General features: G+C 45.3%; 1 protein-coding gene across 2 annotated transcripts; it reads left to right on the top strand.

Moving 5' to 3' along the window:
• The first annotated feature begins 268 nt into the window (after positions 1-268).
• Positions 269-25,022, top strand: RCOR2 (REST corepressor 2). 2 transcript variants are annotated; one of them, XM_073554573.1, is made up of 13 exons: positions 269-498; positions 888-1,057; positions 13,204-13,260; positions 17,752-17,829; positions 18,221-18,273; positions 19,927-20,088; positions 21,300-21,418; positions 21,622-21,688; positions 21,794-22,009; positions 22,360-22,437; positions 22,535-22,592; positions 22,786-22,973; positions 24,138-25,022. In XM_073554573.1, the coding sequence occupies exons 2-13, from the start codon at positions 937-939 to the stop codon at positions 24,399-24,401; spliced, it is 1,461 nt and encodes a 486-aa protein (XP_073410674.1). In that variant the 5' UTR covers positions 269-498; positions 888-936; the 3' UTR covers positions 24,402-25,022. The 2 variants fall into 2 exon arrangements, with proteins under 2 accessions (XP_073410674.1, XP_073410673.1); XM_073554572.1 differs by having other exon boundaries at positions 22,747-22,973.
• Positions 25,023-26,512: the final 1,490 nt, after the last annotated feature.

Raw genomic sequence — 26,512 nt, 5'->3', positions numbered from 1 at the left:
TTAAGGGAACTACTTTTTTGTTTAAAAAAAAAAAGGTCCTTTTCAGGAAATCTGCGTCAATAGCCAGATCTGAGGGTTGTCGGCCGATCCTAACACAATGAGACACATGATGGAAGAAGAAAGCTAGGGATAGAGGAGGTGGTGGTGGTAAAAGCAGAGATTGGCGGGGGGGGGGAGAGGGTCCCGGCGAGCTGGGTGGGTGAGGGAGGTCACACTGGGTGACGCCGGCAGCTGTGCACTCACATGGTGGGAGACAGAGCAGGCTCAGCGGCGGAGGGATGCCTCCGCGGGAGTGAGGCGGCCGGGCCGGATCCTGATCCGTGAGCAGCAGGCTGCTGCTGTGTGGCTGCCGCTCATTGTGACTGAGCGGCACAGGGAGCCGCCGGACGCCCCCTTCCTGGGACACCTTCCCCCATCCCATGCACTGAGCTGGGGCTTCCAGGGGAGACATTGCCTCTGCTAACTTGTCTGTGTGCCGCCCAAGAGGCAGAGCTCCAGGTATAGCGAACAATGCTGCTCTATGATCCCCGCTCCGGAGATCCTGTCCCCCTTATCCCTCACCTAATGTCCCCGGGGTTCTTTGTTATCATGGTTAGTGCTGTCCCCTTCCTCCAGTCCTGCTCTGGATACAATGATTTCTGCTCATTTTATGTTTGTTTGTTTTTTTTAAACCACTAAAGAAAAAAAAAACTTTGAATCAACTGTAACAGGCATTCGTGGTCAGCGCTGTCCTCCATGCTTTACCCTACCCCTCCTCTCCAATAACATAACTTGAGGCCTGATAAAGCAATAAATGATTCCATGTGATGTGATGGGCTGATTGGGCTCCAGACTTTGTTACATTGTAACTTTTGTTCATTGTTTGTTGTTTTTTTTGCTTTGTGGAGGATTTTCAAGGTGATCTGGCGTTCTTGGCAAGGGCTGAAGGAAGCAGCGATGCCCTCGGTGATGGAGAAGTCTCCAGGCTCCACCGCAATCCTCTCTCGTAACAGAGCCAAATCAGACGGCATGGGAAGCAATTCTGAAGACGACAGCAGTGAGGATGAAGCGCCAAGGGGTGAGGGTTCCGGAATCTCTAAAAAAAAAAAAAATGGACATGTCTTAGGTCTCATTGTCTTGCTAAGGCTGCTCTGGTAATGAATGGGTTAAGGACTTCCTTGGAGCTCCCCTGAACTAAAAGGATTAAAGTCTGCTTTGCATTACTTTGGCATGGAAGGCGTTAAAGAGAATGGGTTTACCACCCTGCCTTAAGAAGGGGAAGGGTTAAGGACTGTCCACCCTCTGAAAGGGTTAAGGGCTGCTTTACAGCGCCCCTGCAGGGTTCCAGTGCAGCTGCAATGGGTTGAGTAGCTGCTTTACTGCTACATGGCGAGAAAGGGTTAATCCCGCTGGTAGCCATTGAGGGTTTCCCTACAGCCGCCTTGCAGAATATGGGTTAATGCTTGCTTTCCAGCTCTCTAAAGGAAATGGGTTAGAGGTTTTGCTTTAGCTTCCCAAAAGGTAGAAAAGGGGCTAAGGTTTGCCTGGTACTCCCCTGGAAGAAGATGGATTAAGGGCTGCCATGTCATTCTCTGGGGGAAAAAAAAATGAGGGATTGAGTACTGTCATGCTGTTCCCTGGCAGGAAATGTGTGTTGGGGGCTTCCTAACCGCCATCTAGCAGGAGAGATGGGGAGCCGCTCTCTGGTAGGACAAGGACTGAATGCAGCCACCCAGGTCTCCAATAAGAGGAGGGCTGAGTGCAGCTCTGGCAGGACAATGGCTAAACGCTGCCGCCGCTGCGGTCTTGTTTGGTAGGGGAAGGGTTTGAGCGCTGTGATAGCAGGATTATGTGGTGATGAGGCTTTTTTAATAGGGTTTAGTTGGTGCCATGCATCAGTGTAATTAATGAGGGGCAGTGATGGGGATTATTATAAGGACTGTTTTGGGGATGAATTAGAAATGCAGCTCCTTGTGTGACTGCTAGGAGTCCCTGTGTGCCGGGACGGTTCCCTATTAGCCTGCAGGCCATATCTTCTGTCTGTCTAGTCTGTTAGTTAACCCCTTACTGGAGCTTTGTTAGCTGGCGGCTGCCCATGGTAGACCCTCACAATGATATCCTTTCTTCCTAATATGTGTCTTATCCCTCGCTCTCTATATCCTGCTTGTCTTTAGTGCTTGGTCCATCTAATTTTCTAATTTCCATGTCTTCTATTCTCTTTTTTTCTAGAAGCACCTGCCCTCTGGATGCTCTCTGCTTTACCTTTCTGCTTACAATGACCTCTGTCTCTTTAGTACTTGTAGATCACATGTTACTGATCTCTTTGGGTCTACAAGGGTCCTGCTGGGGTCTGCATAGCTTTCCGGGTGGCTCTCTCCCATGCGTTGAGGCCAGCTAGCCTCCACCCCCATGACCACTTGACGTTGTGTGTTCCTCAGTCGTTTCTGCTGGTCACCAGTCTAGACACTTGCTCCCAGCCTTCTAATGGTTTTGTCCCATCTCTGTACCTCTCCAGCACCTGGCTCTGTATTTGCACTGTATTATCTTCCCACTGTTTTTTATTGCTCTCTTGCACCATATGTTCGTCCTCAGCTTCTCTTCCTATACTACAGGTACAATGTAAGCTCAATGGCCGATACGTAAAGGAGGGTGGCAAAGAAATGTGTTCTGACGGCCGCATATAGCACAGGTTTTTTAGACCGGATGCAGAAGCTTTGCTTTTCCACAGCTTCATGTCTTGGCCCCACCTCGTTGTCTGATCTGATCGATTAGAGCTACCATTTTTTCCTCCCTTTTTTCCTCTAAGGAGCTAATATCTGAAACACGACCTTGGCAACTTGCGTGTCCCTGTTTCTAATATCTTTCATTCAGATTTTGAACAATTTTTTCTTTAGTCTCCTGTTCTTACAGAGAAGTGAGTGCATTTCTTTATGTTCTGGTACTGATGGCCTGAAGAAGACAGAAAGTGACCATGTCTTGGGTGTCTTTCTCTGGAGGACCTAGAATTAGTGAGAATAGATATTTTCGCATTATTGCAATGATTTAAAAATTGTTCAGTTCATCTTTCCAGTTTTGTCTTGTACAGTATGGCTCCCTCACCTATAGACAGGAACGTTCAGCTTGGCCATGTGTTCTCTATGGGAGAGGAGAGTATGCTGCTGCCAGGTTCCTATGGTGGTCACTTATCTTGGAGAAAAAAAGGGTCCGATGGTTTCATTCAGAATGCCCATTTCTTATCTAACCTAAGATCATCTGTTGGGGGAGCGTTGGAAGGCCACCTCAGAACTAGATGGCTGTCTGATTCCAGTTAACGTCTGTGGGGTCATAAGGTCTTGGTACAGCTATCACTTCAACAGTTTTTTTTTCCTTTATTTTATTTATTTTTACCATTGTTAGTATTATTGTATTCCAAGTTGGCTAAAAAAAAATCAGTGCTGGTTAGTTTTATAAAGGATGGTATCTTTCTTTAAGGGTATGTGCACACCTTGCGGATTCGTGTGCGGATTTTTCCGCAGAATCAGCAGGTCAAAATGCCTGTGTTTTACCTGCGGATTTAGTGCGGATTGACTTCCATTTTTACACCTGCAGATTCCTATAATGGTATGGGTGTAAAAACGCTGCGGAATCCGCACAAAGAATTGACATGCTGTGGAAAAAAACTGCTGCGTTTCCGCTCGGAATTTTCCACAGCATGTGCACAGCGGGTCTTGTTTTCCATAGGCCAACATCGTACTGTACATCCCATGGAAAACTGCTGCGGATCCGCACACAAATCCGCAACATGTGTACATACCCCAAGTGTAGGGACGCACTACCTTTTTCTCTACACCAGAGAAAAACTGTACGATGATTCTGATCAGACTCACATCAGCATTTTTCGTATGTTGAGAAAAGTCCAATCCAATTTTTTTTTTTTTCCTTTCACGTTCCCAAAGACTTGCATTATTGATTCTTAAATGACGCTTGGATCAAAATGAGACATGTATCAGATATTTTAATTTTCCCTTTGACCACTCTGTCAGAGGAAAGACTGACATGTGCCCATCCCAATTGGATATCATGCTAACAAGTGCTCTCCGTGAAAACCATGGATAACACTCGTCAAAATATCAGTCATGTGCATGAGCCGTAACAGGAATGGAGTACCGAAACTACTGCTTCTCTTCATACAGCAATAGATGAATAAGTCCTAGCTGCCTCTAGAGCAGGGGTCCTCAACCACCGGGCCGTTGCAGTGCTCTTGCCGGTCTGCGGACACAAGGGGAGCCGGCGGCTGTGTAGCAGCTGATACTCACCCTGCATAGCGGCCCCTGTCAGCGCGGCGGCTTCATCAAGCCCTGAGCTGTCAAGTGTACACAGCTTCTTCCTGTGCGGAGCGGTCACGCGCTACCGCTCATTAAGGGTCATGAATATGGACTCCTCTCCCATAGGCGTGGCGTCCATATTCATGGACCTTAATGAGCGGTAGCACGTGACCGCTCCGCACAGGAAGAAGCTGAAGCGCTGTGAGATGCAGGGAGGGAAGTTCAGCGACGGGAGGGTAAGTAGGATGGGGGAGCCCAGCCATACATACACGGGTGGGAGCGGAGCCATATATACAAAGGAGGGAGAGTGGAAGCGGAGCCATATATACGAGGGAGGGAGAGTGGGAGCGGAGCCATGTATACGAGGGAGGTAGAGTGGGAGCTGAGCCATGTATACGAGGGAGGGAGAGTGGGAGCTGAGCCATGTATACGAGGGAGGGAGAGTGGGAGCGGAGCCATGTATACGAGGGAGGGAGAGTGGGAGCGGAGCCATGTATACGAGGGAGGCAGAGTGGGAGCGGAGCCATGTATACGAGGGAGGCAGAGTGGGAGCGGAGCCATGTATACGAGGGAGGCAGAGTGGGAGCGGAGCCATGTATACGAGGGAGGCAGAGTGGGAGCGGAGCCATGTATACGAGGGAGGCAGAGTGGGAGCGGAGCCATGTATACGAGGGAGGCAGAGTGGGAGCGGAGCCATGTATACGAGGGAGGCAGAGTGGGAGCGGAGCCATGTATACGAGGGAGGCAGAGTGGGAGCGGAGCCATGTATACGAGGGAGGCAGAGTGGGAGCGGAGCCATGTATACAGGATGGGATGTCCATAGCCCCGCCCCGACACACCTCCATCCTCGCCCTGCCGGGCAATGGAAGAATGGTCTTGCTTGAAGCCGGTCCCTGGTGCAAAAAAGGTTGGGGACCCCTGCTCTAGAGGGAGCTCACAATATACAATGGAAGTGTCCATTTTCCCTGCAGCACCTCCACAAGGGAAATTAAGCATTACACCATGCCCATTCATAACATTGTCTTTCATCACAGCAGGAGATGACTCTACACTGTGTTCCAAATTATTATGCAAAAAATATTTCCTCCTATTCTCTCTAAATTACCTATATGAATTGCAGTCATTGTTATTTTCCAGTCATCTAATATTCTAGTATAATTGCAATGTTTTTGAACAAACTGCCTATGAAAACAGTATATTTTTAAAAATAAGAAACACTCAGAATGCATGTTCCAAATTATTATGCACAGCAGAGTTTTCAACCTTTTTATTTTGAAAAAAAAAAGGTCAATTGTGAAATTATAAGCATTATCAGCTTATTACAAAATGAAATCAAACAGTTTTCAAGTCAGAACTTTATTCTCGGTGATGTTACATTTGCACATAGGACCCCTTGTTGGAAAGAAGCTTCTGAACTCTCTCGTCCATTGAATTTGTCAGTTTTTGGATGGTTTGTGCTTCAGTTGTTTTGCATGTGGACAGAATACCCTCCCAGAGCTGTTGCTTAGATGTGAGCTGCCTCCCGCCATCATAGACACTCCTTTTGATGATGCTGCAGAGGTTCTCAATGGGGTTGAGGTCAGGGGAAGATGGTGGCCACACCATAAGTTTGTCCTCCCATAGCAGCCAGAGATGCAGATGTGTTATTTGCAGCATGAGACGGCGCATTATCATGCATGACAATGATCTTGCTGCAGAAAGCACGGTTCTTCCTCTTGAACCATGGCAGGAAGTGCTGTTTTAGAAACTCCACATAGATTATGGAGTTCATCTTTACCCCTTCAGGGATCCTAAAGGGGCCGACAATCTCTCTCCCCATGATTCCAGCCCAAAACATTACTCCACCTCCTCCTTGTTGGCGCCTTAACCGTGTTTTCATGGGGTGTCCATCAACCAGCCATCCTCCACTCCATCCATCTGGACCATCGAGCGTTGCACGGCACTCATCGGTGAACAAAACAGTTTGGAAGTCAGTCTTCATGTATCGTTTGGCCACTGGAGCCGTTTCTGCTTGTGTGCAGTGGATAGAGGTGGTCGACAGGATGGCTTACGCACAGCTGCAAACCTCTGAAGGACCCTGCATCTTGTTGTTCGGGGGACGATGGAGGCACCAGCAGCTTCTAAAACTTGTCTGCAGCTATGACAAGGCATTTTTGCAGCTTCTCTTTTAACCTGACGCAATTGCCTGTTGGAAAGAGTCCTCAATTTTTCCTTATCAGCACACACACGTGTGTGCTGGGAATCAGCTACATACTTCTTGATTGTGCGATGATCACGATGAAGTGTCTTGGCAATGTTGATTGTAGTCATGCCTTGACCTAAATACTCCACAATTTGTTGCTTCTCAGCAGCCGACACATCCTTTTTCTTTCCCATTTTGGCAAAAAATGTAGGCTGCTTAATAATGTGGAACAGCCTTCTTAAGTAGTCTTGCCTTTATTTGGACACACCTGCCAAACTAATGTGCACAGGTATCTGCAATTCCTTCAGTGATATAAAGAGCCCTGACACACATCACCAGCAATGAGTGTAAATGACAAACAAAAAAATTCTAACCTTACCACTCCTAAACTCTTTCTGCATAATAATTTGGAACACAGTTTATACGTGAACAGAGATATAAGGATTATGAACACAGAATCCTCCCTCAAGTCAAAAGTGCATATTTTTTTTTAGTAAAATATTCCTAATTTCCAAGGTTTAGGTGGGTACCTTCTAGTAAAAGTGACTACATATCATGCAGAAACCGATTTCCCATCACATAATGTTGATGCTTTTACTAAAGGGGATATATTTTTTGAGAAGGAAATATTGTCAGTCGTGTCATAGCCTTATCCAGTTTTATGTATGCGTCCTCTTGCTGGTTTTCAATTTCTCTTCCCTTTGTTTTGCATTGCTTTTGTTTCTTAACCTATTAGGAGGGGGAGGGATAAGAAGCCACCTTCTATATGTCAGACTGCTCCTAAAATTCCTATTGATGCTCCTTTCTAGATATATTTGTCTTCATTTCTTTTCTTGTATCCTTTCTACTGTTTTTCGCTGTATTTTCCATCATTCCTATAGTTTTAGGTTGCTTTCACACTGCGTTCTCGTACCCGTTCAGTGGGGCACCGTCTGGGCTTGTGTCCAAACCCCCTCGCAAAATGGGAATCGGGCTTATGCGTTGACAGAGCCATAGACTATAATGGTGCCATCATAGCAAACGTGCGCTCTGCCGTGCATCATTTTTGAGCATGTACGCCTACTGTAGACGGACACTTAGACGCAGACCAATAAGTGATACATCCTTAGAATCAGCATCTCTATCCCTACATTATGCTGCTGCTGGATTACATAGGAAAAACCTGGTGGCAAATGCCCCCTAGCTCCACCAGAGCGGGAGCTACTTTTACTATGGGAAACCTCATTCTGCTATGACCTTGACCTTTACAGAGTTTTCTCCATTATAGGTGTATATGCAATTAGAACATATTACTTTTGAGATTTTTTGCTTTACTTCTGGAAAGGACCTTAGATCTAAAGCTGGCATAGTTTATATTACTGTCGGCTAAATGTTTATTTGGCAACTTGATATTACCACTGACCAGAAACATGTGCCCGACCCATCTGTCTTTCACCTGGCCTGTACTGTCTGGGAGATGCACAATAAACAGTTGGCAAGCAGGTTTGGGCAACGTTTATTGTAAGGTGGATGGCCACCTTAGCCCTATGGTGTTGTGAATAATCCATTACTTGGCATCAATGACAGCTATATTTAGTGTGGTACATAATTAATGGGGTATACCATATGGGAGTCGGACTGCCAGGATCCACATAGACTGACGGGGCCACACTGCTTGTTTTGCAATGTGAACCCTTGACTAGTTATCAGTAAAAATAAATGGGTCTGTGCTGTAGTCCCCTGCACAGAAAGTCTGCAGCCCCTTTTCTGGATTGTTAAGGGTCTGTAAAATTGGGCCTAAGTGTTTCAGCAGTATAGCATATTCACGCAAGGTCATCAGTTTACTGGGAAATTTGTTTAAGGACTACATGTTAGGGCCCCGTCACACATAGCGACTCACCAGTGATCCCGACAACGATAACAACTTGTCAGGATCACTGGTGTGTCGCTACATGATCGCTGGTGAGCTGTCACACAGGCAGCTTCACCAGCGATCAGCACCAGTGACACGCGGGTAACAAGTGACGCACGTTGCTTAGTTACCCACTGTGTACCTTAGTTACCAGCGCACTGGTGCAGGGAGCTGGTAACCAAGGTACACATCGGGTTTCTAAGCGCTGCGCGGAGCTTAGAAACCCAATGTTTACCTTAGTTACCAGCGCACTGATCACTGGTCTCCCGCCTGTCACACGCAGCGATGCATGCTGGCCAGCGGGAGACCAGCAATCTAAAAAATTTCCTGGCCATTCCAGGACGATCAGCGATACCCGGCGGGGGGGCCGGTCGCTGGTCAGTGTCACACACAGCGATCTCGCTGGTGAGATCGCTGTTGCGTCACAACTTGTGACTCAGCAGCAATCTCGCTGGCGAGATCGCTACGTGTGACGGGGGCTTTAGTGTCGCTGAGATAGTAAGTTTTTTTTTCTCTTCCTTTGTTTACAGCTTGTTCCCCTGGAGATCGACCACCACTGCCATCTAGCTTCTAAATGCCGATCTGATGCTAGCCGAGATTAGGAGTTTACAGCGCTCTCTAGGGATCATGGCCAGCTTTAATGCAGTGCTTACAAGCTCAATAGAAAAGCGATTGTAAGCCCTGTGTATGTTTGGCCACCAGTGCTAGACAGTAACTGTGGTCGGTCTCCAAGGCAAATGGTGGTAAACGGTGCATTTTCAAAAGTGCTTGTTTTTACAAGCACTATCCAAGAAATCCCCATCTATGGAGATGGGAATAACTCCTTTATTCCGCACCAGAAAATTCCAAAACATTAATTATCCATCACTTTTTTTTTTTTTTTTTTTTAGAAGCAGAAAACGATCTATTTTAAATTTTGGAGCACAGCTAACGCTTTTGAGACATTCTTTAAAAACATCTCTACATCTCTGTTCTTCCTCCATGAATTAGATGTAAACCAGGTACCGATTTCTCTAGGACTATGATAATGCCAAGAAAGATTCTTATCGGGAGCCCAGGCTAGTTCTCTTTAGTTCATTTCTGTTTTAAATTCGCTGGGCTGTCTCTAATACCACCAATATCTCTGGTATCACTTGTAGTAAGGTTTATGTAAATATTTCAGACAAAACCAAACATAAGACTTAAGACGACTGATAATATTACTGTGTTTTAGTCTTTCTTCAACAATTTCCAAGTCTAATCATTATGCATGATTCACGTTGTACTTCTACAGAGATCTATAGTCTGTCGGGACTAAAAAAAAAAAAAAAAAAAAAAAAAAAGGGACACATATAGTTGTGGCCAAAAGTAATACTCAGTTTCTTCCTGAAAATGATTGCAAACACAAATTCTTTGGTATTATTATCTTCATTTAATTTGTCTTAAATGAAAAAACACAAAAGAGAGTGAAGCAAAAAGGAAAACATTGATCATTTCACACACAACTCCAAAAATGGGCCAGACAAAAGTATTGACAACCTTTAGCCAAAATAACTGCGACCAACCGCTTCCGGTAACCATCAATGAGTTTCTTACAATGCTCTGCTGGAATTTTAGACCATTCTTCTTTGGCAAACTGCTCCAGGTCCCTGATATTTGAAGGGTGCCTTCTCCAAACTGCCATTTTTAGATCTCTCCACAGGTGTTCTATGGGATTCAGGTCTGGACTCATTGCTGGCCACCTTAGAAGTCTCCAGTGCATTCTCTCAAACCATTTTCTAGTGCTTTTTGAAGTGTGTTTTGGGTCATTGTCCTGCTGGAAGACCCATGACCTGTGAGGGAGACCCAGCTTTCTCACACTGGACCCTACATTATGCTGCAAAATTTATTGGTAGTCTTCAGACTTCATAATGCCATGCACACGGTCAAGCAGTCCAGTGCCAGAGGCAGCAAAGCAGCCCCAAAACATCAGGGAACCTCCGCCATGTTTGACTGTAGGGACCATGTTTTTTTTCTTTGAATGCCTCTCTTTTTCTCCTGTAAACTCTATGTTGATGCCTTTGCCTAAAAAGCTCTACTTTTGTCTCATCTGACCAGAGAACATTCTTCCAGAACGTTTTAGGCTTTTTCAGGTAAGTTTTGGCAAACTCCAGCCTGACTTTTTTATGTCTCGGGGTAAGAAGTGGGGTCTTCCTGGGTCTCCTACTATACAGTCCCTTTTCATTCAGACGCCGATGGATAGTACGGGTTGATACTGTTGTACCCTCGGACTGCAGGGCAGCTTGAACTTGTTTGGATGTTAGTCGAGGTTCTTTATCCAACATCCGCACAATCTTGCGTTGAAATCTCTTGTCAATTTTTCTTTTCCGTCCACATCTAGGCAGGTTAGCCACAGTGCCATGGGCTTTAAACTTCTTGATGACACACTGCGCACGGTAGACACAGGAACATTCAGGTCTTTGGAGATGGATTTGTAGCCTTGAGATTGCTCATGCTTCCGCACAATTTGGTTTCTCAAGTCCTCAGACAGTTCTTTGGTCTTCTTTCTTTTCTCCATGCTCAATGTGGTACACACAAGGACACAGGACAGAGGTTGAGTCAACTTTAATCCATGTCAACTGGCTGCAAGTATGATTTAGTTATTGCCAACACCTGTTAGGTGCCACAGGTAAGTTACAGGTGCTGTTAATTACACAAATTAGAGAAGCATCACATGATTTTTCGAACAGTGCCAATACTTTTGTCCACCCTCTTTTTTTATGTTTGGTGAGGAATTATATCCAATTTGGCTTTAGGACAATTCTTTTTGTGTTTTTTTTCATTTAAGACAAATTAAATGAAGATAATAATACCAAAGAATTTGTGTTTGCTATCATTTTCAGGAAGAAACTGAGTATTATCTGACAAAACTGCAGGGGTGTCAATACTTTTGGCCACAACTGTACATAGATTTCAATTAAACAAGAGCTTTTTCAGGCCGACCGCTATCGCTTCCGACTTCCCCATACTTGTGAAGGAATGTGTTGGCTAAGGGTATGTGCCCACGTTGCGGATTTGGCCCTGCGGAAACGCAGCAGTTTTCCATGCGGTGTACAGTACCATGTAAACCTATGGAAAAGAAAAACCGTTGTGCACATGCTGCGGAAAATTCCACGCAGAAACGCAGCGATTTATTTTCCGCAGCATGTCAATTCTTTGTGCGGATTCCGCAGCGTTTTTACCTCTTCCATTATAGGAATCCACAGGTGTAAAAACGCAGGGGAAATCCACACAAAATCTGCAGAAAATCCGCAGTAAATCTGCACAAAATGAGCAGGTAAAGCGCAGGTCATTTTACCTGCGGATTCAGCCAAATCTGCTCGGAAAAATCCGCAGCCAAAGCTGCAACGTGTGCACATAGTGTTTGTGTTCTGAATGAGCAGAGGAGCGAGAGCTGCTGCCAGGTAGCTCCGTACCCGATTCTTCTCTCCATTGATATAGTCTGTTGAAGAGTGTTGGGAGGCCACTATATACGTAGATGGTCGACCAGTCCTGATTATATAACTGTTTTTTTAAGTTTATTTTATTTTAATATGTATGGAAACCAGGAGGTAATCTGACTTGCATCCTACCAAATCTGTTTTATACTCTAAGGCTGTGTGCACACGCTGCGGAAAAGGTGCGGATTCATCCGCGCGGATTTTGTACAATCCGCAGGTGAAACCGCAGGTCAAAAGACCTGCGGTTTTACCTGCGGATTGCTCTGCGGTTTTGCCCTGTGGTTTTTCATCTCCTCAATGGAGGAGATGGCAAACCGCAGGAGAATCCGCAGAAAGAATTGACATGTCAATTCTTTCTGCGGATTGAAAACCGCAGATAATCCGCGCGGAAAATTCCGCACCGTCTGCACTGCGGTTTTTGATTCCCATAGGGAATCATTGTACTGTACACCGCAGCAAAAACTGCTGCGGGTCCGCAGCGGCCAAAACCGCTGCGGAACCGCAGCAAAATCCGCAGCGTGTGCACACAGCCTTACATGTAGTACTTGGAAAGTAACAAACAAGAATTTTTTTGGGTCATGTTACCTTGAGCTCCTACAAGTTATTTTATTTTTTCTTTTACATTTTTTTTGTTGTGCTTGAAATGTGGGAAGGGAGTTGCCTTCCTTATGATCTTTTAATAATACTGCTCCAATAACTTATGGATGTTAATTGGAGGACTTTGTGTTTTTGTTTTTTTTAACACTATAAATCAGTTTAAAATTACACCTTCTGCATTTTGTGAAATCGGTGGATTTACATGGGGCTTGGCTTTTGTCAGTTTTTATTTAGTCATCCCTCCTCTTCATATGTCACTGTGTACTACAATAGTTTTTCTTTAAAAAAAACTTTGGCCCTGATAAAATCAAGTGATTACGCCAGGAATCAGTCGCAAATCGCTTTGAAACTTTGAAAAATTGCAAAAGTTTTGCACAGCCCAGTGTTGTGCAAAACTCTTGCGACTTTTGGCATTTTCACAGAGCTGGGGTGAAGCAAGGGCGTGATGGCAAAACTTGTATAATTCATGACGAGCTGCGGCATTCTTTACACTGTAAATTTTACTCCAGTTCAAGGACTGGAGTAAGATTTGTGGCAAGGTGCACGCCACTTGTCAGACGCTCCTGGTATGTTAAGAGGTGCGCACCTTGTAATGACTCGGGAACATCTGGCTCCATCACGCCTTGTGAACAATGCCGGCCTTGATGAATTGGGGATAATGTGTTGCATTTGCCTCTAACTGACTCAAGTAGCTACTTTTTCATTATATTGCCCAATATGAATGCATATTGTATTCTTTTTATTTTTTGGCTAGAATTTTTATTTTGTCTCATGTTTTGTCTTGTATTTTAGACAGCATGATCCGTGTGGGTTCTGATTACCAGGCTCAGATTCCAGAGTTTAAATCAGGTAAATCCTATTTAAGGTGATGTTAAATTCTGATTTATCACTTCGAGCAATAGCACGAGGCCCTGTCTGTCAGTCACTCTCATTACTCAGCCATGACCAGAGTCCTCTTGGCGCAGGTTGAGCTATGGACCAAATGATGGCTTTTGTAGATCAGCTGGCTGCAGTTTGCACCGTAGAACATCTGTGGCATAGAAAGCCCAGCTTTATTAAATCCATGTTGGACCTGCGTTGTGCTGTTCCTCTGTTACTCCTGTTAGAAATGTATGAAAAAACTGTCAATGGGGTGTGTCCAGGGGTGGATTAAGGGTAGCCAGGGCCCCGGGCTGTTCAGACTCTGTGGGCCCCCCGGTCATGTGACGGGGCCATGTGACTGGGTCGGGAAGTCACTAGTTTTCATGACGCTTACTGTGCGTCAAGGAGCGGGAAGGGGTTAAATACTGAGGTAAAAAACTCAGCAAATACACAACGTGTGCACGAGGCCTCACAAATACTGAGGTAAAAAACACCAAATACTCAGCGTGTCCATGAGGTCTTACAAATACTAAGTGAAAAACTCACCAAATATACAGCGTGTGCACGAGGCCTTATAAATACTGAGGTAAGAACTCACCAAATACTCAGCGTGTGCACGAGGCCTTACAAATACTGGAATGCTTCCACCCAACATCTACTCCTAACTCACCTGTATCTAACATCGAAACCAGCTAATAGTCTGCAATCACCTGCTGACCTGGACCCATGACCTGTCAGACAAGTTACTTCACATGAGTCACACAGAGGCTTCTGCTTCATGAACTTCCCCAGATAGAAGAAGCAGCCTCCGATGTGCAGCCTGTGGCCGGATACACAGGAAGAGATGCTCCTCGTCATAGGCTGTGCCCAACATGGCAGCAGAGGGGTTAACGCCACAGACAAGTCGCCGTCTCCTCACACACTGGACACGATGCTGCATCTGGTGACGAACAAGCGCACATTGCGCAATGTTAGTCATGTCCCAGATGTTCAGCATGAGGAAGACCAAGGGTGGACAAAAAAGACCCCAGGATTGGAACAGGAGCATGGGAAAGTGGACGGCGGTCGGAGTGACAGGGTTTATATAGGGGTCGGAGTAAGTAAAAATATATATATATATATATATACACACACACATGCACAATCCTCAGGTTGTATAACTTTCAACTGGTCAAAACATTTCTCAGTAGGCCAAGAAAGAAATGTGGCAGGAATAAAGTACACCTCATAGTAACTTATGTGTGAGGCACATGTGGCAAGACCCACCATCTCGTACCCACCTTACTAGAGGTGCCCACTGCCCACATATAACAAAGTTGATGTTAACAGACGAATTCCACTATGATGATTGGTTACCGGCCGCCCAACCACACCCATTTCACAACTAGTCACACCCATGTCCACGCCTCAACCACACCCATTTAGCACTGCTGATCACACTGACTGGTACTGAGGGCACTGTGGCTGGCATTATGGGCACAGTGGATGGCATTGTGGGCACAGTAGCTGGTACTGTGGGCACAGTGGCTGGCATTGTGGGCACAGTGGCTGGTACTGTGGGCACACTGACTGGTACTGAGGAAAAAGAACATAGAGAGAAAGAAAGGAGAGAGAGAAAGAAAAGAGAAAGCGAGAAACAGAGAGAAAGAGGGGAAAGAATAGAGAGAAAGAAAGGGGAAGTAAAGAAAGAACAGAGAAAGAAAGAACAGAGGGGGAAAGAAAGAGGGGACAGAAAAAAACAGAGAAAGAAAGAAAGGGGAAAGAACAGAGGGAGAAAGAAAAGGAGAAAGAATAGAGAGAAAGAAAGAACAGAGAAAGAAAGGAAGAACAGAGAGAGAGAAAGAAAGATTAGAGAGAGAAGGAAAGAGGGGAAAGAACAGAGAGAAAGAGAACAGAGAGAGAAAGAAATAACAGACAGAAATAACAGAGAGAGAGAAAGAAACAGAGAGAGAAAGATTCTATAAACATACCATACCAGTCCGGCTCACATTGTTGTGCCCACCTGAGCCTCCTTGTGCAGAACATATCATGATCCACTCACATGGCCAACATCCTCGAGTCCAAGGCGATCCCGCTGTCGGAGGAGGACATGGTGATGATCTGAAGCATTCCCTGAAGTGCCTCCATGGTTCCATCACAATCACCCGAAATTACCTCATTTCCGGTCAGCTTCCAGCACGTCACTTCCGATGGAACGTCACGTGCGAGTTTTCAAGTGCTCCTCGGAGCTCCGCCGTGTACTCCAGTGTCGGCAGGAAAAGTCAGCTCCCGGTCGGGTGCAGTGGGGCAGACTCTCAAAATCTGGGATGGTTGGGAGGTATGAATGTTCACCATCATACACTTTGTACACGCATGGCTCTGCACACCTCATACACACACGGTTCCGCTTTGTATGCCTCCTACACACACGGCTCCACTCAGTACACACATGGCTCTGCTCCGTAAACCTCGTACACATGCGTCTCTGCTCCGTACACCTTGTACACACGCAACCACGCTCTGTAAACCTTGTACACATGCGGCTTTGCTCCATACACCTCGTACACACGCGGCTTCGCTATGCTCCATAAACACGGCTCAGCTCCGTACACTTTGTACACACAGGGCTTCACTCCGTACACCTCGCGGATCCGCTGTGTACACACATGGCTGTGCTCCGTAAATCTCGTACACATGCGGCTCTGCTCCGTACACCTCCGTACACCTTGTACACACGCAGCCACGTTCTGTAAATCTTGTACACATGCGGCTTTGCTCCATACACCTCGTACAAACGGCTCAGCTCTATACAATTTGTGTATACACGGCTCTGCTCCGTACACACTTCCAGCTCCACTCCGTACACCTCGTAAACGCGCGGCTCCGTTCCATACACCTCGCACATGCACGGCTGCGCTCCGTACACCTCGTACACGTGCGGCTGCGCTCCGTACACCTCGCAAACACGCGGCTCCGCTCTGTACACCTCGCACACGCACGGATGTGCTCCGTACACCTCGTACACGTGCAGCTGCGCTCCATACACCTCGTACACGCGGCTGCGCGCCGTATACCTCTTATACACACAGATCCGCTCCGTACACCTCGTACACACGCGGCTCCGCTCCGTACACCTCGTACACACGCGGCTCCGCTCCGTACACCTCGTACACACGCGGCTCCGCTCCGTACACCTCGTACACACGCGGCTCCGCTCCGTACACCTCGTACACACGCGGCTCCGCTCCGTACACCTGGTACACACGCGGCTCCGCTCCGTACACCTGGTACACACGCGGCTCCGCTCCGTACACCTGGTACACACGCGGCTCCGCTCCGTACACCTGGTACACACGCGGCTCCGCTCCGTACACCTCGTACACACGCGGCTGCGCGCCGTACACCTCGTGTACACATGCGGCTCCTCTCCGTACACCTTGTACACACAAGGCTCCGCTCTGTACACCTCGTACACACACGCAGCTACATCCACCCTGTAAACCCCTCCTGACCCCACACATACTTCCCTCATTCAGCAGATGACACCCAGCACAGCAGAGTCCTGCATACATACATCGACGGCTGTGCGCACAGGACCTGTGATGAGGTCACAGGAGGGGAGGAGTCACATGATCAGGAGCCTACGACTGAGACGCCTGATCATGTGACCCCCTGACTCCTCCCCTCCTGTGACGTCATCACAGGTCCTGTGCCCACAGAGCAGGGATTTATCAGTGAGGGGCTGCAATGGCCGGTGGCGCTGTGGTGGCGGATTATAATGGGGCAATTTTCCTTGGGCTGGTGGGCCCCCCCACACCACTGGGCCCCCCCACACCACTGGGCCCTGGGCTACCGCCCAAATTGACCTCATTATAATCCGCCACTGGGTGTGTCCCAGTCAGTGCAGACCGTATCGGACCATCCATATTTAGATACACCTTGACGTGGATGCTTGGCTTTTGCTCTGTTTGTTACAGACGTTGTCCACTACTTGGACAACTTCTTGTCATACCCCTCACTCGGCCCCCATAAAATAATAAAGCTTGTACTCGCCTCCCGTGTTGGCGCCGTTCCTGCTGTGTCAGCACTTCGTCTCAGGGGGTTCCCATGCTGTTGTTGTGACGCCACCGTCCAATCTAAACCCCCTTTGAATTGTGCAGGAAGAGGAAGCCTCAGATCAGCTGCAACCCGGACTTCCTCTTCATGTTCGATTTGTCCGAAGGTGGAGATAGTGACGCCAGCGGTGATTGGGTGCCGGCGTCACGACAGCAGCACGACAGCAGCACCGCAGCCCCGACACCATGGGAACGGCACCAGCACGGGAGGTGAGTATAAGGTTTATTATTTTATGGGGGCCAAACATTTGGATCAAGCAGGGCTGGTCCTAGTAGTCGACAACCCCTTTAATATTAAGTGCTTTATTTCATTATATCAGTTACTCTATTTTTATAATCTACAATATGCAAATCCATTTATCAGAAATTCTGAATTTCTCTACAGAATGTGCAGCACAGATTAACTTGGAGATGAAGGGGATGTTAGTTTGGTCACCAAATCACTTTGTTTCGGATGCCAAATGTAAGTTTGCCTTCTGTTGCTTTTATTCCCTCTGCTGCTTGGGGCACTTCAGTATCATTCTGACTTTTGATGGGAAGAATAACAACAAACTGTAAGATGCTTCTCATCAAAATAATGGAGACCCTGACCAACCTGTTGGCTGACTGCCCAAATGTACCTTTTTGGTTTAAATTTTGTCTGTTTGCTGCATTTCCAGAATTAAGACACCAAAGATATGCTGACATTTGTATCTGTGGTCTATTTTAATCTTCAAGTAATCATCTGGCTTTTATATTATATTTTACTCTCGCCACAAAAAAACAGTCTTCATGTTAGAAGGAAGGTGATGAGTTAAAGGTCAAGTGGTCCTCGACATTGTGTTCTTTATGCCTGCTTGCTTTTTGTTTTGTAGTGGATGAATACATCTCAATGGCAAAGGAGAAACATGGCTACAACGTGGAGCAGGTAATGGAGAACTTTAGTTTCTAATAACCCTTCTTATCTTCAGTAGCTACCTGTGTGGCCCCCCCCAAAAAAAGTAGTCACTTTTCCATATATTTGTTTGTAGAGAAGCTGTTGGCGGTGTTAAAGAAAAACATGTCATAAATTAAGAACTATAGAGATGCAGTGTGTGTAGTAGAACATGAACAATGAAAATTCAATGGTCTCATTATATTCACTGGTGGGATTACAATGATCTGTAACGCTTCTACACACAGCTGACAGGATCAATGACAATAGGGGATGTTGTAGCTCGCCTCCTCCCCCTTCTGCATGCGCTGATTAGATGCGTCAATACAGTAAATGGGGTCTGAGTCTGCCTATTGCTGCTAATGTATATGTGCATTTCCTGAAAGATTAAGAAGTAGAAGTCTAGAATGGCTCAGAAGGAATCCTAAGGACGCAGTCAGGCGGCCATATAAATCGGTCCGAGATCGGAATGGAGTGCATGGACTCTCCAGCAGATCACCCAGCCCAAGTGTGACAGCTGCAGTTATACTTGACGCTGTCACTCTCTGGTTGAGAGAGCCGTCAACCAGTCTGTTCACTGTGGTCTGATTTATACGGCCGTTTGACTGCACCCCAAGGATAGATACTCGTTATCTCCTCATCCTTGGAGAATCCAACCCCTTAGTGACGGAGCCATATTTTTTTTAAATCTGACCAGTGTCCCTTTGTGGTAATAACTCTGGAACACTTCAACAAATCCCAGTGATTTTGAGACTGTTTTGACGATGCGGCGACCCGTGTTGAACGCAACATGTTGCAATTTGTTGCAGTCGCCGCATCGTCAAAACGATGCATGTGGACGCATCCGCATACAGACATAGGCGGAGATGACCGGAGGAGGTGCGGCAGTAGGCGGAGCTTCACGAAGGAACTACGCAGCCCTCCGCAGCTCTGCTGAACGCTAGTGTGAAACTAGCCTAAGGCTACTTTCAGATTTCCGTTTTGAAGCATCAGGCGCGATGCGGCAAAAAATGTAAAAACCGGATCCGGCGCTTGTTGCCACCGGATCCAGCTTTTTTCCCATAGACTTACATTATTGCCACATTGCGCCTGATGGCCATTCGGCGTGTCCGGCTTTTGCCGGAAACGGCAAAAAATGCCTGTCCGGCGTCTGCAAAAAAAGGTTCCATGCAACGTTTTTTGACAGCGCCGGACCGCTTTTTTGCAGAGCGCATGTGCGAAGACTCTTTCTCCCTCTCCTGCACCGTATCCGGCAAAAACAAATGATCCGGCGGGCTGCGGCTTCTACCGGATCCAGTTTGACAACTTTTCACCGCAGCCCGCCGGATTTAAAATCTGGAAATCTGAAAGTAGCCTAAGGCCGCTATTTGCTCGTGAATTGCCATGGCAAACATCCCGACCGCACAATCATGACCTCAGGGTGCTGATGAGGATAAAGCGGAAGCCCCCACACTCTAACACTTGTCAAGTTATTTTGCACATTTACTAATTCTGTGCTTTTTTTTTTTTTTTTTTTTTTTATCCCTTATGCACTTTTTTTTTAATTTAATTTTCTCCTCTTCTCCCTCTGTCATTCCCTCTTTCTGCCATGCTTCTTTTCTCCATCCTACGCCTCTCTGTCATACTCTGTCACCCGCACACTAACAGGCACTCGGTATGCTGCTCTGGCACAAACATGACGTTGAACGCTCTCTCGCTGACCTTGCAAATTTTACACCGTTTCCTGAGGAGTGGAGTGTGGAGGATAAAGTTCTTTTTGAACAGGCGTTCAGTTTTCATGGAAAATGTTTCCAGCGAATACAGCAAATGGTAACCTTACTAGTTATACACTTGTACCATACAGCTGTCACTACAATTGTATCTTAATTTCTGCTATGATGGAAGGAGATCTGCGGTTGTGAAGAGCGTGTGATACTCCCACCTCAAAGAGGCCATGCTCATCTGCTGGGTCATGGGCTCCTCTCTGAGATAATCTTGTCTAACAAATGGGGAGTGGGGAGATCATCGATCGGCCCCTGGATTGTCGCCATTCACAACTTCTGATATCTTTCTCAGCTAGTTGAAAACAATGGTTTATAGAATTTATTTTTATGGTTTAAAATAAAATAATGTCTTTCTCTGACTAAATTGCAGCTGTGAGCTTTAAAGGGGTATTATGTTTTTTTTTAATGTGCACTTTTTATGTTTATTACATTTGTTGTTGAAAAATGTGCACATTTTACCTTACAGGCTCCATGCAGATAACTTTGAGATGTGTTTGGAGCGTAGCATTATGGGACTAAGGTGGTGCAGATTTATTATTCAGTTTGAGACACTTTTATGACATTGAAAAGTAGGAAATTATGTGTTATGCAATATTTTCACTATCGTTTGCAAATTTCAACACTTATGAAAGAGTAAAAGAAGAAACTGTCCAACTTATTCAGATTAAGAGAATCTGTTAGCAGGTTTTTGCTATCTATTGAGATCAGCATTATATAGGATAAGAGAACCTAATTCCAGGGATGTAACACTTACTAGGTTGTGTTATAGTTTCAATACAATCAGTATTTTATCAGCAGGAGGTTATCACTGACGGACTATGGCTCACCTGAAAGCGAGTCAGGCTAATCTATATAACCCCACCCATACCACTGATTGACAGCTTCCTGTGTACACTGCGCATCTGCCAATCAGCGGTGAGGGCGGGGTTATACAGGGCTCAGCATTCAGAGCACTGTTAGATCTGCAGCCGGGAAAACAGGGAATATCAAAACTGCACTAAGCAATCCAACAAGTGACTTTTCAATGGAATCAGGCTCTCTTGCCCTAGATTGTGTCTTCTGATTGCATGGCAAACACCTGGTAAAAGATTCCTTTAAGGCCATAAATCGGCAAAGGTACAAAACTAAGCCTATTTTCAGCATTCAGATGTAATATTTTTGGCTGAAAAACAACCCAATATGGGCCAGATGTATTTAGTGCCGATCTACAGTTTGATGTGCCAAAAGTCCCTCTAAGTATCTTCATTGCTGTTCCAGCTGCCAGATAAACTGATCCCCAGCCTGGTGAAGTACTACTACTCATGGAAGAAGACCCGAAGCCGAACCAGTGTGATGGATCGACAGGCCCGGCGACTGCAAAGCAAGCGGGAGGAGGGGTGAGACAAAGGACCACGGCAGAAGAGCGATGAAATGTCTAGGGCTGTCAGGCAGAGGAGGCTTGTAGAGAAGGAATTGTCATACAGGAGGGGAATATGAAGACAATAGTTCGTAGTAAGATAAGGGGCAGTTAGGCAAGAAAACTTGTAGTCACCTGCATAGAATAATGTTTTGGTAGCTACACTGAACACATTTTTCACAGTAATGAAGATGCCGAAGATGTTAAAAAAATTGAGAATGACGTGGATGCTGCCGACGTCCAGAAGGAGGTGAGAATGCTCTTTGTACTATGTTCATCTGGGACGTGTTTGTTTTTTATTGTTTTTTTTAACACTTAACTTTCACTTCTGTTCTTCATTGTTTCTGGAATTTAGGACTCTCAGAAATTGGTATCTAGTGGAAAGCCTGGACCAGTCAAAAAGGAGCCTGTGGTGTCTCAATATCGACACCACCCATTACGATCACGTCGGAGGCCACCAAAAGGCATGCATCTGATTAAAAGTGATATTTCTGCCGTGTGCGCTAGTCCAGAAATGCCGTCACTCACTCTGAGTCAGCTGGACACACAGCTTGTCTCACTTAAGCGACAGGTAGGAAAGAAAGTCATTTTTTTTTTTTTTTTTCTTCCTACAGCAACACCAGTGTGCAACCAATTGGAACCTAGATGAGTTTGTGTGTTCTGATATTGCTTAATGTAATGTGTTTGAAATGGAGAACAACTCTAGTTTGCAGACTGTGTGCTGTGCCCCGTGTAACCACTAGGTGGCAAACTTAGAACCTGCCTATAGCATACCACGCACTGCTGGACTGGAGTGATGAGACCCGGCCTTGGCTTTTACCATAGAGATCATATATTGCAAGATTGTGTTGCAGTTGAATTATTTTTCTGTTTTATAGCCAACTGGATTAGTATTGTTTAAAATGGATATACTCTTTTCAGGTACAGAACATTAAGCAGTTGAACAGTAGCTTAAAGGGGACTATAAGTGAAGGGATAAGTGACCTGAGACCCCCAGAGGTGAGACCCCCCCCCCCCCCCCCCCAACATATGACCCCTTCTTTCTTTTAGCTGTACTAGGTCTCATGGAACTTTATTTTTTTTTTCTTTCCAATAGCTGAATATGAAACTGAACGCTCGCTGGACCACAGACGAGCAGCTCCTCGCTGTACAAGGTATGTCCCGGTCTGGGGAGGGGTAGAATGAAGGTGACGGAACTTGAGCTGTAAGATAGTTGGAGGGTGACTCTGCTTTGGCCTTGTAACTGGGAACGGGAGGGGACCACCATGAAAAGTGCAAATAGAGAATAGTTTTTTGTTGCTGTTCTAGCTGTAAGGCGATATGGTAAGGATTTTCAGGCTATTGCAGAAGTTCTGGGTAATAAGACTCCATCCCAGGTGAAGACGTTCTTCATAAGCTATCGTAGACGTTTTAACTTGGAAGAAGTACTTCAGGAATGGGAAGCGGAACAGGACATCGTTCCATCGAATTCACCATCGGACTCCACAAGTAAGAACACCGGCTCCTCTCAGACAGTCACTGAAGAGGAAGATGAGGTGAGGCTTACTAGAGACATCTGTTTTTACGGAGTTTGTTAAAGAAAAAAAAAAAGGTATTTTATTTTAGAAACATTTGACGAATAGAGATGAGTAAATGTGCTCATGTACTAAGTGTCATCCTTGTGTACAAGTACCTCCACCTGCATGTCTCGCGGATGTTGGACAGCCACATCACATGCAAGGATTGCCTAACAAACAGGAAATCCCTGCATGTGTTGCAGCTGTCGAACATCTGTGAGACATGCAAGCGGAGGACTTTGGACATATTTTTCAAGCACGCTGAAGTCACTCGGTTAGCACCCGAGCATGCTCAGATAACACCTTATCCAAGCACATTCGCTTAATCACAAATGGCTAACGAACCAGATATAGGCAAAAATCTATTTTATTTAAAGGTAATCTGTAAACTGATCTGTAATTAGGAGAAGCCCACAGGGACCTACATCTATGCCTCGCCATCTAAGGAGCTCCATATAGAGTAGAAAACTATGGTTGAGTGCTGGCTATCTTCCTTGATTCTCGTATACCCAGGAAAGCTACTGTAGTCTCTGCTGAGTGTATATCTGTTCTGTATGAGCGTTCTTCTCCTCTGGTGGCGGCTTATCTCCTGGAAAACAAAAGAATCAGCTGTTGGAAATCTTAACAGGCCGGATCCTCTCCATCGGCTCTCGTTGTACTATCGTCAGGTTTGCCTATCCCCATCCAACGTGCAGTCTCTGAAACGCTGCAGAGCTTCCGAATAAAACCTACAGGTCTGCAATTGCAGTGTCACTTTCTCAGTGCAAGTTTTGAGACTCGCATTGAAGCTTTCATAGAATTGGTGATTTTTATTTTTCCACTTTTCTTAACGCAAAATGCTACTTTAATTAGACAAGCCATGACAGTGTACATTGTGCAAGTCAGGGACCAAAAATGATCCACTGAGTGAAGATTTGCTTGCTCCACTCTTTCATTTATCTGGAGCGTGCACTTCACCCTTTCTTGGTTAACAAATAAAAAGTTGTAATTATCAAATATTAGAGTGAATTTCCTCAAAAACAACTTTAAATGGCAAGTTGTGGATAATGAATTTCATCTATATTGTGTATTGGTTACAATAACACTTATTCCTGGTCATTGGACTCATTAATGCACACATAACCTTTCCATATTTGTCTACAGGTACAAATCACATCAGTCTCTTCCACTACGCAGACAGTAATGCCAACAGCGCCACCTGCTGCCGCCACCACGTTGTCTCTTCCTCCTCCGCTGCTGCGGCCAGCTCTTCCATCCGCTCCCACGCTGCATCGTCAGCCACCTCCACTTCAGCCAGGACGCCTCCTTCAACCTCATCCTCCACCTCTTGTTCGTCCGGCTCCCCGGCAGAGCGCTCGTGCTCCACCTGCCCTTCTAGGAAATCATGCAGAGCCAGCCTTCTCATGAAGGATTACTTCATACGTTTCCTTTGGCAAATTGTGAATGGGGTGGGTTTATTTATGGGGTAGAAGTGAAATTGTAGTATTTAAACATCTGACCTGTGAAACTACTCATTCATTCTCAATGCAGCAGCACTACTAAACATGGTGTGGGAATGGAGCTCTACATAGTGCACGATGGATCTCGTGGCGCACAAGAAAAAAAAAAAAAAGCTCTGAACTATAAACTAACTTCTAATGTGTGCAACCAAGAAGGGAGCTTTTTTTTTTAATAAATATTTTCACTAATTTTGTATATACGTGGTGTTGCCATCTTAAGGGTTATTCGAACTCTTCAATTTAGGATCCAAATATAAGAACAAGCTTTATAAAAGTGGTTTTCTTTGGCGGATACTTCTGCTTTAGCATTAAGTAAATGTCTACAGCTGTGGGAAAATAGAACGGCCTTGTGTATCCAACACGGCGATATATCAACTTCCACATGACCATGGTGGCGAGCTTATTTCCAGGTTGGCATCATTAGACTGCTGGGGTGACATTGTTGTTCGGCCATGCTAGGATACACTGCCCAGGTATGTAGTAGTGACTTAACTTTGTGAATAGTTAATAAAATCTGTTCGTTTCCTAACCTTGGGTCAGTTTAGTGTCTGAAAAGTATAGTCAGAAGATCAACGTCTCATAATATTGTCTTCCACTGAAGTCCCCCGGCTTACACTCACACCATTGTTTATATAGAATAATGGGGGATGAACAGAGCAGATACATGAAGGTGAATTCTCTGCTCACTCATTTTCTGAACTTGCTTACTTTTGTGTTTAATCAGCTTGCAAATTGTCTTTCTTCATCAAACTTATGAATGTTTTCTACACGAGAGATCAGCGATTTCTCAAACTTTGTGTAAAATTGTTAGAGATGTTGGCAAAAACTCTTGACTCTCGGCATTTTTGCAACAGTTCCTGCCAACTTTGAAAAGAGTACAAATGAGAAATCAATTTTTGATTTACGCCACAAAAGTAAACTATTGTCGTACATCTATCGTGCACATTGTATCGTAGAGATGAGACAAATTGATGATGATGTGCATCTACTCCAGGACAATATTCATCATGACTGGAGTGTAAAAACCCAATCTTGATGAATCCAGGACAGTAGGTTACTGTGCTTGTGTATAAACGAAGATTCTAACACAAGGTGTCTTTTTTTTTTTTTTTTTCCTCTCAAAGTGAATCTGTCACCCTTTTGGGAAATATATGACCTATTAATATGAGCATACAGGTAATAGAAATGTTACACTAGTCTTACCGGTCTGCCTCATTAATGGTCTTGTTCCTGAGAAATGTTATATAAGGTTGGATTGCTGAAGGCCATCCCTTTTCAAAGAAAAGCCAGTGCAGGTAATACATGATCACAAGACATGGCGCTTTTCTAAGTGGTGGTGATGAGCTGCCATCTTTTGGGAAATGCACATTGCCATTTTGCCAAATAGCACCCACAGCAAGAAAAATGCAGTTTTACATGGTAACCAGAGCAGCGCTGTTCTTGCCCATGGGGACGTTATGTTTTAACCCCTTCATGACGGAGGTAATTTTGAGTTTTTTGCTCCCCTTCTATTTTTCTGTCAATATGGCCATGTCAGGGTTTGATTTTTGTGGGACGAGTTGTACTTTTGAACGTGTCGACACCATTGGTTTTAACATATCGTGTGCTGCAAAACGTGAAAAAAATTCAAAGTGCGGTGAAATTGCAAAAGTACAATCCCACACTTGTTTTTTACTAGGTTCATTAAATGCTAAAACTAACCTTACATTATGATTCTCCAGGTCATTACTAGTTCACAGACACCAAACACGTCTAGGTTCTTTTTTTATGTAAGTGGTGAAAAAAAATTCAAACTTTGTTAAAAAATTGCGCTATTTTCCGAGACCCATAGAGCCTCCACTTTTTCATGATCTGGGGTCGGGTGAGGGCTTATTTGTTTGCAAGCCGAGCTGACGTTTTTAATTATACCGTTTTGGTGCAGATACGATCTTTTGATCGCCCGCTATTGCATTTTAATGCAATGTTGTGGCGACCAAAAAAAGTAATTCTGGCATTCTGACTTTTTTTTTCTTTTTACAC

The sequence above is a fragment of the Dendrobates tinctorius genome, unplaced genomic scaffold (assembly GCF_039654945.1).
Source record: "Dendrobates tinctorius isolate UK_male_01 unplaced genomic scaffold, ASM3965494v1 ptg000211l, whole genome shotgun sequence".
Classification (NCBI taxonomy): Eukaryota; Metazoa; Chordata; class Amphibia; order Anura; family Dendrobatidae; genus Dendrobates; species Dendrobates tinctorius.
The sequence above is the reverse complement of the archived record's forward strand: the minus strand, read 5'-3'. Positions and strand labels throughout refer to the sequence as shown.

Excerpts from the sequence above, each read along its gene's own strand:
- RCOR2 (XM_073554572.1), top strand. The coding sequence starts at position 937 with ATGCCCTCGGTGATGGAGAAGTCTCCAGGCTCCACCGCAATCCTCTCT. Across the intron at positions 21,689-21,793 it reads CTGCCGACGTCCAGAAGGAG|GACTCTCAGAAATTGGTATC; the intron begins GTGAGAATGCTC and ends TCTGGAATTTAG. Across the intron at positions 22,593-22,746 it reads GCAGCTCCTCGCTGTACAAG|CTGTAAGGCGATATGGTAAG; the intron begins GTATGTCCCGGT and ends TTGCTGTTCTAG.